Here is a 14,830-nt window from a genome sequence, read left to right on the forward strand (position 1 = left end):
AAATTAGTTTCTTAATAATTTCTTTAAATGACTGAAAATTTGAAAATTATGCACATATTGAAAGGGAGGAAATAAGTAAGTATTTGCAAGTAACTAATCTTTGGATGGGTGTAAACAATTGTTCTTAATACATCTTATATTGGCATGATGCTTTTTAAATTTTTCATGGAGTTTAATGTCTATTTTCATAAATTCATCATTAGCATGTATATGTGTATAGTTCAAAAAAATATGAACTTGTAGAAAGAGAGCTTTAAATTTGCTTACTCCACGGAGAAAGGGGATTAAAAAAACCTGTCCCTGGCTCCCTTTCGGAAGGTGCGACTTGCCTTCCTGAAGGAGAAGAATCACAAGGATGAGGGCACTTGGAGATGAAAGCCTTTGGAAAGGGAACCACGAAAACACAGCCACTGTACCTTGGGAACTGACATCATACTTCTCAGCAGAGAGTGACTTAATATCAATGGTGACCTTCTGCAGCGTCTCGATCACGTGAACTTGTTGGGTGAAGTCATGGAGCATGGCTGTGCCGCAGCCCCTCAGGTAGGCTTCCAGGATCACAGCAAACCTCTGCTGATAGTGCCGGGACTGGGCTATCTCGCTTCTCAAGAACCAAAACAAGAAATGACCGATTCTTTTGTTCTGAGGGTGGGAACGAGAAGGATGAAATTAGTGTGACTCAGGCTCCCACAGCCAATTCTCGCTAACTTTGGAAATGCCCCACTATGATCAAGGTGGAAGGACTTACTCTTAAGCCTCGCTTCAGCAGAAATCGGGCCAGGGCACTGTCATGATAAGGTTCAAATTTCACAGCCTGAAGGAAGAACACATGGGCACTTGTCCAATTGCATTCTGTGTTGGTTAATCAGGAAAAAGGGGTTGCAGGGAAAATGGTCTGCCTTCCTGGGTCTTTCCGGGCTAGGGTGAGAAGCCTTTTACCAGTCATTGCAGTCAGCCCTTTCTTTTCAAGGACACTTTGGGCCAGAGTGAACCACTTGCTTAGGGCCTGGGATTAGAAGCCAGAACTCTCGTTACGTGCTTTTGATAACCTCAAAGGTGAAGCTGTGAGGCTTTAGCTCCCGGTAAGGGCTTCCCTCATTTACTGGAAGGACAGAAGGGACACATGGGGATGGCTACAACAAATCGGCAAAAGTGATATGTAAAAGAGGTTGTTGGAAAGGAAATGGACAGTGGAGATAACAGTACATATAAGGAGAAAAAGATTAGATGTGGAAATCCTAAAAATCCTGTTGGTTCCCTTTTGCTCTAGATTTGTGTTTGGCATCTCCCTGAGCTGCCGCATGGGCCTTACTTACTGCAAGTAAGTAGCAGGCCTGGACCGTCCACACAGAGTGATCACTACCCCTCTGCCATGGAGCAGTGTAGACAGAGCTTTTTGTCTGAAAAGTCTCTGATTTTATTTTATTTTATTTTTATTTATTTATTTGACAGACAGAGATCACAAGTAGGCAGAGAGGCCGGCAGAGAGAGAGGAGGGAGCAGGCTCCCTGCTGAGCAGAGAGCCTGATGTGGGACTCGATCCCAGGACCCTGGGATCATGACCTGAGCTGAAGGCAGAAAAGTCTCTGATTTTAGATGCTCCTTCTGGTTTAGTCATTTTCCTATCCCTTGGCTATCACAGAGATATGGACTCAGGTGGCAGACTGCTCTATGATGGAAGGAAAAGCACCAGTAAAGTGGAAAAAATAATTAAGAATGGTGGGTGTATACATATTTGCAATATCATTCTCTGTACTTACAGTAGCTCATCTTTTTAACAGCTGCAAGACTAGCAAATAAGATGGGTGCAAAAAGAGGGTGGATATTGCAGGTATGCATAAAGAGAGGCTTAAAATGAAATTAGCAATACTCTTAGTATTTCCTTTACAAATAGAAATGGTCTATCTTTTTTCTCCCAAGGAACCAAAGAAATTCCCATTCCGCTTTAATGATTGCAGGCCTATGGGTTTCTTGGTACAACATCCAGTTCTTACTCTGGTTTTCCAGGTTGGAAATGATCAATCCTGACATGATAATCTCTCTCTTATCTCCATGCTGTCAAAGGCGCCTCTCACATGTGGGCCAGTAAGCTGTCTGTAGCTGCCATGAGGGTCTGAATTCTGAGAATGTGGTTATTTAGCCACAGTACCGACTTCAGAATCAGTTGTATGTTTCTGGCTTGAACGTGAGTCTTTTTGACCTTATTCGTGTTTCACTTCTGTAAACACGACGCTGGTCTCAACCAGGAGACCATTTTCATCAGGAATGAGTCATTCCGCCATATCGGAAAATGTCTCAAATAGTTTTACAAATGACGACTCTTTTTCACATTTACGACCACAGATTCAATGGTAGTGTTACTTACTGACCTCTTTCATTTAAAACAGTTCCAAGAAGAATGTCATTCATTTTTCAATTCTGCACAATTTGCTTGTGAAAATGACAATAAAAGATAATTCATCAGTGAATTAAATTTCATTAATTTTCACTTGTGTTATGTCAGGATCTGAACTAGTCGGCTGAGAGAAAGATTAGGTACATTTAATAGATGAAAGCAAAGGTCGAATATCATATTTCAAGGATCTGCCTAATGATAAGGTGAAGATTCAGAGTAAAGTTGAGAATATCCAAAATGCTCCTCAGAAAACTCAGGGATCTTCCTCTAATGGTTGTTAATGATTTGACAGTTTAGTGTCTAACACTTGGCCTGGCTAATCTTAAAGATCTTGGGTCAAAACATCATGTATTCAGAACTGTCCCTGGTTTTCTCTAGCTACATTAAGTATCTCCAGGACACCTGCCGATTTTCTCATAATATTCTGCAGGCTTCCCCCAAAGCATGTGCACAATTTGTTATTAAATATCTGTTTGTATGTGTATGCATTCGCTGTCAATCTTCTCCACAGCACCACAAGTTATGGGGAGGCAGAGACAGACCCAGTTGTGATCATGGGTCTGTATCTACCATCCAAAATGCAGGAAACACTCAGTACATGTTACTGAATTAATGTAGGGACATCTCTGCACTCTAAATAAACAATTCTCTTCTAATTCCTTTACTTCCTCTTCCTTGCTAAGCAGCACAATATCATCTGGGAACTGCTGTGGTGTCTGGAACCATGCCTCCTTTTTTTCAACTTCCTAGGTAAACCGTAATCAAATCGCTTAGCTTCTCTGGACTACAGGGAAAGGTGCGAGAACTGGAGTGGAAATCCTGGACCAGACCTGTCTACAGAGAGGGGCTTTCAAGGTGCCACCCAGATAGGAGATGTTATTCTATGGACGGTGATGGGTGCGATCAGAGAGGCTGACCTTTTCTCTCTAGGACACACTATCCTGCCATGGGATTGTTGCAGGGTATTGGAGGCCATGCAAAGAGCAGGGCCTGGAGTTGGATTTCTGGTTTGATTCTTTCCCAACTATGTGACCTGGAGCACATTCCTTAGACTCTTCATGCCTCTGTGCCCTCACACATACAATGCAAATGTTAATCTGACCTCTATCATAGTTGTCGGGAGAGTTCAATGTGAGAATACAGGAAAAGCATGCAAATCACTTGGAGCCTCCCAGTTTGGGCAAAAGGGAGCATTCAATAAGTCAGATCTGTCACTCATACAGTAAATGAGAACAAAGGACTCCTGTAGGGCCAGTTTTCCTAAAAAGCAAAATTGCTCAGGTCTTCAAAATGCTTATTGGCGGCCCCTCCAAGAGAGTACACAAGTAAATGGGACAATTTGTCGCTTTTTGACTTGGCTTCATCAGATCTACTGTGACTGACTGTGACACCATGGACAAAAGGCATTTGATGACCACTGGATGGGGAGACTGTGTACATGCAAATACACCCTCGAAGGACAGTGCTCTGGGGAGCACAGCAGCAGTCCTACCTGGACCAGCTGTAGCAGGTAATGCAAGACATCATCGTCCTCCAAGCTCTCCAGTTTCTGAACTGCGATGGCTCTTACGTTTTCATCCGAAAAGTTGCAGTCCAGGAGCTGCATTGTTAACCCAACATCCAAAGCACTTTGGTCCCAGACCTCCCGTCTGGCTAACAGTTGGTATGTTTTGGCTACAATCTCTTGTTGTCCCCATTTTACAGAGCTAAACAGCTTAGGATAGGCCTTTGGATGCTTAAGACTTTCGTATCTGAAATGCCAGAGCAGTTCTTTGTCCTCTGCAGTGAGAGGGTTCAGTGGATCCGTGGCGATGATTGCCTCCAGTTGCTTGCGAAGCTGGTTGGGCATCTCTGCCCGAACCCGGTCCCCTTCAGGGTCAGGTGTGGGCCGATGCTTAGGCAAGGCGATGGGGTGGCAGTAATTGTCCAGAAGAATGGAGATGGACATGGAGTTCTCCTTGTCCGGGTTGGTCGCCGACGTGAGCTTGTCGGCATTGAAGCTCCCATGGTCTTCTCCCTTCCCGGAGATCTGCCACATGTGGAGCACGTACTCCCCGTGGCGCAGCAGGAACCGGTGGTCTATCAGCAGCAGGTTCACGTAATAGAGGAGCTGCGCTTTGCCTTTGGACTCGGAGCTGGGGCTCTCTGCGGCCACCTTGCTGGACAGGGCTGGAGTTTTGCTGCAGTAGATCTGGAGGTTCAGTAGAGCCCCTCTGGGCAAGTCTTTGATTTTGATGCTGAACTCGAGCCACACATTCCAGAGCACCTCCTCAGTGAAGGGTTTGGGGCTTGTTCTCCTTTGGCAAAGCACCTGCTGCCCGTGCTGGATGTTGGCCTCCACAAAAACCGTGAGGTCAGCGTTCCGGGGCAGGACGGGGATATCAATGCCTCTGATTTTGACCCTGAACTTCCGGTCGCAGTCCCACAGGGACACGGTGAACACACTCTCGTGGTCCTTCCCGTGGATGGTCAGCTGCTCGTGGTAGCCAGTGACTCCCGTGCAGTCGTCCACCAGGGGCCACTCTTCTTTCCTCACCTCGTCTAGGGCTGGGTCTGGAGGTGAGTCCAGCACGAGGTGAATCTCTTCTCCATTCTTGAGGCAATGTCTCACCCACTGGAAGTTTCTGATGGGCGTTTCACCCACCAGGTACTCATCGCGGCCGCACACGCGCAGCACAAAGTCCTGTTCGTTTTGGCTCTCGGGGATATCCATCAGAGACTTCTTCTTGGCCATCTTGGCGAAGAAGCTCTGGAGGATGGTGCCTGGGGTGTCGTCGGCGGAGACCTTGATGGTCTGGCTGGTAGTACTGCGGTGAATGACGATGAAGATGCAGTTGTTGGTGATCTTCTTCAGCAGGTACTCCGGGAGGGGCTTGGAGGTCACCCACGGGTGCATGGCGTAGAGCTTGGGGTCGCGGCCCGCCACCTCGATCATGCGCGGGGTGACTAGGCGGCGGCGCGTGAACTCGAGCTCGTTGTCGTGCACGTTGCTGACGTCAGTGACGTCGTAGCCGATGAGGGCGGTGAGCTGCCGCTGGAAGGCCAGCGTCTCCTCCGAGGGCGCGCGCCGCTGTACCACGTGGATCTGGCCCGGGCTCCGGTGCAGCACCTGCCAGTAACGCAGGCAGTCCAGGGTCTGCACCACCTGGTGCTTGTCGTAGATCTCGTACCACTGACCCTTCTTCTGATAGAGCAGGAGGAAGTGGTCCGGGCCGAGCCGGTGATAGAAGTCCGCCGCCACGCTCGTCTCCAGCGCGCGCAGCCACACCTGGGCCTTCATCTGCTCCACGTTGCCGTGGCCGGCCACGTGCAGCAGCGCTGTCTCGGGGGTCTTGCTGTTGCGCTGGCTGGTGGGCAGCACGAACTCGATGGGGATGAGCTCCATGGAGGACAGGCTGGCCGCGGAGCTGCGCGGCTTCATCCTCCGGCGCCGGCGGCGGTTGTCCTCTCTCAGAACCACGGGTTGTTCATAGTTCTCCAGCTCCATGCCCTACGCGACCTGGGAGCGGGGACACAGGAGGCTTTGTCACGGGAAAGGCACTTTTGTCCCACGAGGTGGCAGAAGAAGGGAGAAGAATGGTAATGACGCGCACATGAAGGGACGAAGGGACGTGGGGGCAGGGGTGGTGTTTGGAATCCGGGCGCGGGAATCCTGACCCCGCCCCTGGCATCTGGGGGCCTCCAGCAAGTTCAGGGATCTCTGCGCCTGTTTACCACCTGTCAGTTGGGATTAGGAATCCCTCAGAGGGTGAAAGAAGTGATTAAATTAGGTGATATCCTTGTTCAGCATGGGCGATAGGCATAGGGGGGTTCATTTATCTTGTACTTTCATTACATCTGAAAATTTAAAAAGAGATGTAAGGCACTCATCTCGCACGGTCCCTCATGTGCTATAACGGCTCCAGGGTAATAGCTGTTCTTAAGCATATTGAAATGGATAGAGGACTAAAATCACACAGTTAAAGGGCCGAGTTCTAATTTACAAGGTGCAGTGTGAGATGTTGACCCCCCCCCCCACTTTGAAAATGGGCCTTCCACTTGTTTCGTCTTTGTTCAGTCTTACACTTCTCCTTAGGACCCAGACACCTCACCCAGCCATGCTGCACATTCTCGATTTTTCAAACTGTCTGGATCAGGTATCTTACTTCCTAGCCAACTTCCTATCTGTCTTTTTTTTTTTTCTTTTTTTTTTCCTTTCTAGTTAGAAAAGGTAGTAATTGCATTGATAATATTCAAAACCATCAGATTGGGTGATATTGCAGAGTAAGAACGTTTGCAAGTATTTAAGTTTTTGAATTACGAAATGACGTTTCCACTGTCATTGCTACATTAAGGCAGGATCTTAGAGGAGTCACCCAAGGCAGTACTCTTGTAGTAGGAACGTTCAGATGTTTTTCACTTTGCACCAATTCATTCCATCTGCTCTGCCTTCAATAGTGGAGAAACCACAGGCTGGAAGAAAGGATTTCTGGAAACTTTTAAACAGGTTTTTTTTTTTTTTTTTAAGATTTTATTTATTTATTTGTCAGAGACAGAGGGAGAGAGAGCGAGTGAGCACAGGCAGACAGAGAGGCAGGCAGAGTCAGAGGGAGAAGCAGACTCCCTGCTGAGCAAGGAGCCTGATGTGGGACTCGATCCCGGGACCCTGGGATCATGACCTGAGCCGAAGGCAGCTGCTTAACCAACTGAGCCACCCAGGCGTCCCGGATTTCTGGATTCTAGTGACCTGCTAGGTGGACCCCAGTCAATTATTTAACTTTTTTTTTTTTTTGCCTTCATTTTTTCATCTCTGTGATGAGAATTCACAAATTCATTTTCATCATTTCACTCTTTCCTCAAATCTTTAATAAGTAACTCCTCTTCACAAAACATTTGAGTACAAATGTGACAGAGTGCAATAGGAAGCACTTCCAATGAATAGTAAAAATATTAAAATTGAAATACAAATGAGGTGTTTTGATTTTAACATTTAGTATCACCACATTGTAAGATATATTCTAAATAAGAATCAAATATCGAAACAAAAGTTAATGTTTCAGAAAATACCATTTACTCTCTTAAATGACTAATGTTACTGAGATTCATAAGTAATTATTTCCTTAAGAAAGAGCAGACCATTTGATATATACCGAAAGGAGTTTGATTAAAAAGATAAGCAAGACAAGTTTCATTAGATCCAAACTTCTATTCAAATCTTGACCTGAACTTACTTTTAAAGTCAATATTCCCTCTCTTCAAATATGATGAAGTTACATTTAGTAAAGACATGAAATCAACTGTCCCAGAGGATTCTCTCTCCCAGCTTTTAATTCACTCTTTGGTCTGTGCCTATGTCCTAGATTAACGGTGGAAGAAGAGAACCATAAGGTACATTTATACTGACACGAGTTGAAATAAAATCGGTCCACATTGAGGCAACAGACACATGCACAGCAATCGCTTCTGCCTCGGTGATACCGAACCATCTAACGAGATACCGGACGCAGAAGAAAACAGGCTAAGTACTCACTGCTCTCCTTCATGGCCGAGGCTACAGGCTGTCTCCTCTTAAGGCGTCAGAAACACCCTTATGCGCAGTAAGCAGTGAGCACGCACTTGTAAGACCGAGAAGCCCGGTGGGCACAAGCCCCCGCGCCCTCCCCGCTTCCTCCCAAACAAAAACAAAACAAAACAGGACAGATGCACCTGCAGACGCTTTGGCCGGAACCTTGTGAATATCCACACGTCTAGGCTGGACTAGACAGTGAACCGGAGCCATTCAGCGGTGGTATCATCTCGAGAACCGACAACCCTTCCAGATAAAAATATTCGAGCTGAGGCGGAAGTGTCACTATTCTGAGTCAGACCCGACAAAGAGCAAAAAATAGAAGGAAGTAATACCTGATAAAGCCGCCGAGAGCGAGACGGAGATGCTGAAGGATCATTTGTTTAGTTTTTGCAAACAAAACGAATTCGAATCGACCCTGTGTGCCTCTAAGCTCTTCCGCTTTTCTGGGTCTCCCTTCATATCCAGATGCAGAGGAAGTGTTGCAGTTACCAGGAAGGAAGTTTTAACCAAGTTGATTATACGTGTGATTGCTCATTTTAAAAGTGTCAGAAATGCATTTCCTGTTAGCACAGAGGGAAGCACGAGAGTGAACGATGTTTACGGTATGTATATTCTCCCCTTTGAATGAATGCTTTAGAAGGGCAGAGACTGAAACAAATTAAAATACACATTCATAAGACATAAATATGCGAGACAGAAATAGTTCTTTCTAGAAGGTTCTGAGAAGGAAAGGCCTAACAGCTGCAATATTAGAGAAACAGTCTGGTTGGAAGCTTTTTAGGAGCCCAGGTAAGCCCCTTAGCCCTGCAAAGCTCATTGAATTATTCCCCCCCACCCCCCGGAATTCACGAACCCTTGCTCATCAGCCGTAACTGAGGGGTGGAGGGTGGGGAGAAACCTAGTGATCTAGGGGCCCGAGTTACCAAGCTGAACATTTTCAAAGATAAGCTCTGAGAGCTTGCTATTATCTTGCTAAGACATTTCTCTATATTTTCAGAGCATTTTGGGTTCAAAATATCACTAGTGTGTATGTGTGTATGCTCGTATCCATGTGTGCTGTTGGAGGAGACTTACTGTGACCGATATTGTCTACAGAAAAAAATGGTTGTCATGGGAAGATTGGGGAGCTGAGCACTGACACACCATCAGATAGACAGTCACAAAGAGATAGATTCTGAGTCCCATGGGAGTGGAGAATCCATAGAAAAACCATCCTAAATAATTTTTAGAGAGTTCTATATTTTCCAGGTGACCTCAGTTCTTTCTGGAACCCCTAAACCCACTCAGATCCTGAAGCAGTGTCCCCTCTCCTCTGCTCCAGGGTTTCCTATACTAGAGTTCATCCCCAATCTGGGTTCTCCTGGACTCTAGCTGAGCCCCAGGAACAACAGGGAGGATGGTGCTGGCCTCATAGCTTTCTTGGAGGTATGTAATTGAGAGGTTCTCTGACTTCCTCTTACATCAAGATAAATTATCCTTGATCTGATCAGTCTCCTTTCACATGGACCCCTTGGGTCTTAGCTTTCTGCAGATAGTTTCCACAAATAGTCAAATAGTACCTGTAATCGCGGACAGCAGCAGGCAAACCATTTGATGCGAGGACTGCCTCCCCAAAATTTAGAGGGGCCTCATCAGCTTCCCAAAGTATATTCCTACTTAGGAATCCTCCCTTAGGAGGATGGTGGATTTAGAAGCCTCAGAGCTGGTCCTCCTGGTGGATTCTGAATGAGGGGAATGTGCTTCCCACCGCCTGTTGAAGGGGGGCTAATTGGGGCAGGAGAGCTGACCACAGAGGGACCATGAACTTGGCCAGCTCTCTTCCCGGACTATTCAACAGATCCCCCTCCTAGCCCTGGTTTAGTCACACTCGGGGCGGGGGGGCGGGCACATCCCAACCTGATTACCCGCCCCCTCCACTTCCCATTACAGTAGTTATTCCAAAGTGCTAGACACTGGCTCTTGGGTCTCCTTTCCACTGAAGGAACTACTCAGCTAAGTCCAATTATGCAAATATTGTCTGTTCTATGACTAAACTTGCAAATGGTTCAGGCTTTATTGGTGGTTTGAGATTAAAAATACCCTGCCCTTCCCCAAATCCTAATATAGCTGCTAAAATTTGACTATATGTCATAAGCGTTCCAAGGCAGAAGTCGTGGTCAATGTCTCCTTCCTTTCTGTGGATACTTCCTCCTTGCAGAAGAATCCTTTACGAGTTAGGGCCTCTTTCAGACTCAGAAGACCCCTAGACTTCATCATTAACCTGCTTTATTGATATGTTTCTCTTTTATGGATCTCCACGCATCTAGGACCATGTTTTTCTTATCAGTGGACCTACACGACCTTCTGAATCACTTCCAACCATCACAAGAATGACAAGGTAGGACAGATCAGAAAATAACCCAGTAAGATCTGTCAGTGGTTAGTGAACAGATTAAGAATGAATCATTTGCTATGAGGAAAGCTCATTGTGCTAGCCTTCAGAGAGTTTATTTACGGTCTAGTTGGAGAGATAAGATGTGCAGAAACAAAGCTAAGATGTACAATGTGATAGTATGTATAGGTACGATTAAGTACATTATATGATGTCTGCTACAAAAATGCAACAGTTTGAGGGAAGAGATCACTTTGGTGGGCTTTCTGGTTTAGGAAAGCACAGGGTGAGGGAAGCTTTTCTTTACATCGGTAATCACCCCAAGAATAACAATACTATCATCACCCACAAGAACAAACTCTCCCATAGCACTTTCTATGGGATTTACATTGTTCCAAGCACTTGGATACATTACTTGATTTAATCCTCATCACATCCCAAGGAGGGCACTCCTGTTATCCCCATTCATGGGTTGTGAAAATAATGCACAAAGTTGGGTGACTTGCCCCCGGGTCCCACAGCTGGGAAGCGGCAGTTGTCACAGTGTTTATTCCAGGGGACCATAGCTGTTTTACTGGGCTGTCTCCTCCACTGGACTGTGAGTTCTTGTGGACAGTGACTGGTCTGCTCATCACCAAATCCCCCAGGGTCTGACACAGTGTACATACAAAGCAAGGGCCTTGATAAATATTTGTGAAATGGATAGTTTGTGTAGGATATCTGTTTTGAAAATCAGCAGAGGGATGCCTGGGTGGCTCAGTTGGTGAAGTGCCTGACTTTGGCTCAGCTCATGATCCCAGGGTGCTGGGATCAAGTCCTGCATTGGGCTCCCTGCTCAGTGGGGGGTTTGCTTCTCTCTGCCTGCCACTCCCCCTACTTGTGCTCTCTCTGACAAAAAAATAAAATCTTAAAAAAGAAAAAAGGAAAAAAAAATTAGTGGATCTCCTTGCATTTACAGGAAACAACAGGAATATGGGGTGATCCTCCTTTAGTCTCCCAAATCAACCAAAACCCAGGCATCCCCTCCCTCCCACCTAAACATGTAACCCAAAGCCCTGCAATTTGCCTTCTCTGGAAACTTCAGAACAGGAAATATGGGAGGAAACGGTTGTGCAGACTGTGGCAGGTGGGAAGAAACTCGGTGTAAGATTATAAGGAACTGTAATGCTTTAGAAACATCCCCTTTATAGCCCCTCTGCCTGATCCAATTTATTAGTTCTCTTTGTTGTTCCCTTAATATAAGGAACTGAAATATAAGACCCCAAACTCCCTGTACCACCCATCCTTGTAAACAAGAAATCCACTCCCCCCCTCCCCCGCCCAACACAGATGTTAAGACCCAGCCCTGGGATCTTGTCTGCAGAATTACCTGCAGACACTCTAGAAGTTTTATCTACCTACACACCTATCTACTATCTCATCACATGACTGTCTCTATCTCAGGTACCGAGATCCTGACAGAGACAGAACTGCAACAGGGAGTGCAGCTTCCAAACCAAAGATGGTGCCTGATTTCCCTGTTCTAGGGCATAGCAGAGACTACAACGGGCTTAAATGGAGCCTGCTCTGAGCTCTGGTCCAGGCTTGGAGCGATGGCAACAGAAGCGGCTTCTCAGGCCTTTACGTAGGACTTTGAGCCTTTCAAAGCCCTGGGTTCTCTGCTTAAGAGTTTGGCGGAGGCACATCCCGTTGGAAGGAAGCCCAGAGGATGCCCTGCTTCTCCAGGTTCCAGAAAAAGAGCGCAGGAGTGCGGGCGGGGGGATGGGAAGTGGGAAGGGAGCGCGGACCCTGAGCCAAGCCCTGCGGGGCTGGGGAGGCGACGAGGCCACCGCCCTGCGCCGCCCTCCTGGAGTGGCGGACTGGACTTGGGGCGGTGCGCCACCTGCCCTCCTCCCCGGGTCCCCCGCCCCATGCTCCGTTCCCCGGGGGGCGCGCGGGCCGGGCGGACCCCACAGCCTCGCTCCTTCGGGTACCTAGGGGGAATCTTCTTCGCCTCCAAAGCCCGGCCGCTGGCTCTGCGATTACCCATTTCGTGGTTCTGTTTAATCCGGTGAGAATTTTCCGCGGGTCCGGAAAAGCCCCAATGGGCGTGGCTCCACGAGGGTGTGAGTGCCCCCCCTCCGGGTTTATCATTTTCTTTTGAAGTGGCTATCTGCCCCCTCCCCTTCTTTCCTTTTCTTTTAAAATAGTATTTACCGACATGAGCGGGGGAGGGGCTTCTGGATTGTTGAGAACACTGTTTCTGGATGACGTAGGGGCGGCGCGGAGTGACCACTTTGCTGAATATTCATCGAGCTGCACCCTCGATGGTCACTTTTCTGCGAGTGCGTTATACGTCAATATGAAACAACCATAGTATTTACCTAAAGTCATTTTTACTTTAAAAATGTCTGAAATTTAAGCAACTTTCCATACTTTCTTAATTAAGAGGGTTTTCCTCCGACTTCTTGGCAGACCCCTTGCCTTGTGAATCTGGATGTTCCGGGCGGGGGCAGTGCCGGACCATCATGTCTGCTTCCCACGAAGCAAGCATTCGGTTAACGTTTGTCATGGACTGTCGTCCGTGTGCTGGCAGAAGGAGTCCCTGGCTGCAAGGAACTTGCCCCTTAGCAGGCCAGAGATGTCCACCTGCTGTCATCACACACAGATGACGCGGGGGGCAGCAAGGGTTGTAGGAGTTTAGGGTTGTCTTTCCCATCTGAGCCTTCCAGAGGGAAGGCCTTGCTCGTTAGGGGTGGGTGACAGGGAGAGCTGGGCAGGGAGAGGCGAGGGGGAAGAGCATTCCAGCGGAGGGCATAGGATAGGCAGGTAGAGTTTGGAAGACTGAAATTTCCTTAAGTAGCCTAGAATGCCGGAAAAGGCCCAGAGAGCGCGGGCTGTGGCCAAGTGCGGGTATGCCCGACTGGCGGGGAGCAGCCCAGTCTGTAGGAGTTTTGCACGAGTGGGAAGAGCCAACCCCAACAGATGGGGGTGGGAGGGTGGGGGGGCGGGAGCAGAAGCGGGGGTTGGAATTCATCCCTCGGGACCCCTGGACTTTCTTTCATAAAAAGTAACAGCTTTCCTGAGATGTATTTTACATACCATTCCCTTTAGCTTTAACCTTGCTCCTGGTTCTCTGGGGCCAAGGCCACAGTCCTAATCCAGTCATGAGGGTATCCTAACTGAGCTAATCGCGTAGCAAAATCTCAGTGGTTTACTGCTTCCTTGCCTCTAGAGCTGGTGGGTTGGGGACAGGGGGTTCCAAGCATTCACTCCAGAACCAACTCCCTCCAGCTAGAGGTTCTGCTCTCCCCTTGGCCCTTGAGGCCTCCACTGGGTTTGAGAATTGCCTGTGGTCACTTCATTGGTTAGAGCTCTGTCACGTGACCCATCGAACCGCCCAGGGGGCTGGGGAGCAGCCTCTCTGGGTGCCGCCCCCTCCGTGGGGGAGGGGAAGAAATGGAGCGTTCTGTTGGCAGCAACATAGGAGCGTTGACAGCACTTTGAGGAGCGTGATACAATGTAAGTAACATCTATCTGAGTTCACGTGTTATGAATTATTTCTGTCATGAGACACTTAGAATGTGGCCCATCGGCGTTAGACCGTCACTGACGTGATTGTATCTCCTGTCTATGCGGAAGGGTCAGTGATGAGTAAAGGCTTCCACGGACCCAGACACTGGCCATCCCCTCTGTTGCCTTTTCCCAACCTTCGAGAATAGCGCAGTTCTTCCTGCTTTTGCTGGGAAATGGTCTCGTCAGGCGGCGCGGTTACCCAGAGAATCTGCCTTAGAGAACGGAGATTACTAAACAGCTGAGCAAGTACATTAGTTGATCTTGTCAGAATCGAGGCCAACCAAAACACTTTTTAAGTCACACTTTTAGAGTATTTTGTGAATTATTATACCACCCCACCTCAAAGTTTATCAGTCATAATCCAAGTTTATTTTGATGATCTTAAAAAAACCTATCAGCAGCAGTATAGGGCACTGAGGGAAGGCTCGGTCACATGGTCCCTTGGAGACCAGGCTGAGGGAAGCTCTACCGTCTTCAACATGTGGCTTTCTAGATTGCTGCCCGAATTGGCATCCCGCCAGAAGGTGCGAGTTGCATGTGACACGGGCGATTTTCATGGGCTGGGCCTGAAAGTGGGAAATGACCTTTCCATCTACATTTCATTAACCAGAATGGAGTCCTATAACTATGCCTACTGCAAGGGTCTGAGCCTCTGTTGTAGCTCACCAGTGACCACCCAGAGATAGTGATGGGGTTGGTGCACAGCTGGTCATCTCTGCCACAGTGGAGCCAGCAACTCCTCTTTTTAAAAAATAAACCTACCTACCCTAGCTCTACCCAAATGTGATATACTAGGGATGCGGTTTTAAGAAAAAAAGGAGATTTTGCTTTTAATACGATGGGTCTAGAAGGATGAAATATTTTGTTGTTTGATTGATAATGTAAGTTTATGGGATTGATAATATGAGTCCCAAAGGAGGGACGTGAGCTTTCAAGATGGCGGTGGCTGGGTGGCTGACCG

The 14,830-nt window shown here is 47.6% G+C and overlaps 1 protein-coding gene and 2 long non-coding RNA genes across 5 annotated transcripts in view; 2 read left to right on the plus strand and 1 right to left on the minus strand.

Moving 5' to 3' along the window:
* PIK3CG (phosphatidylinositol-4,5-bisphosphate 3-kinase catalytic subunit gamma) overlaps positions 1 to 12,361 on the minus strand; it is a 34,591-nt gene extending 22,230 nt beyond the window's left edge. Inside the window, exons 1-6 of one of the 3 annotated variants that reach the window (XM_044245818.1) lie at positions 8,276 to 8,495; positions 8,081 to 8,186; positions 7,606 to 7,730; positions 3,888 to 5,894; positions 749 to 814; positions 417 to 642 (exon numbers count right to left, since the gene is read on the minus strand). In XM_044245818.1, coding sequence (XP_044101753.1) covers positions 417 to 642; positions 749 to 814; positions 3,888 to 5,882 — 2,287 coding nt within the window. In that variant the 5' untranslated portion in view covers positions 5,883 to 5,894; positions 7,606 to 7,730; positions 8,081 to 8,186; positions 8,276 to 8,495. Of the gene's footprint in view, positions 1 to 416; positions 643 to 748; positions 815 to 3,887; positions 5,895 to 7,605; positions 7,731 to 8,080; positions 8,187 to 8,275; positions 8,504 to 12,287 lie in introns of those variants that run through there. The other 2 variants (XM_044245817.1, XM_044245819.1) reach the window with 2 other exon arrangements.
* On the plus strand, positions 8,503 to 11,768 carry LOC122904712. The gene is made up of 3 exons (XR_006384248.1): positions 8,503 to 8,545; positions 10,250 to 10,320; positions 11,758 to 11,768. It is a non-coding gene; the product is annotated as an uncharacterized LOC122904712 (long non-coding RNA).
* The window catches only part of LOC122904713, a 91,827-nt gene continuing 88,995 nt past the window's right edge, over positions 11,999 to 14,830 (plus strand). The window contains exon 1 of the long non-coding RNA XR_006384249.1: positions 11,999 to 12,039. This is a non-coding gene — a long non-coding RNA (uncharacterized LOC122904713). The remainder of the gene's footprint in view (positions 12,040 to 14,830) is intronic.

The sequence above is a fragment of the Neovison vison genome, chromosome 4 (genome assembly GCF_020171115.1).
Source record: "Neovison vison isolate M4711 chromosome 4, ASM_NN_V1, whole genome shotgun sequence".
In the NCBI taxonomy this organism is placed as follows: domain Eukaryota; kingdom Metazoa; phylum Chordata; class Mammalia; order Carnivora; family Mustelidae; genus Neogale; species Neogale vison.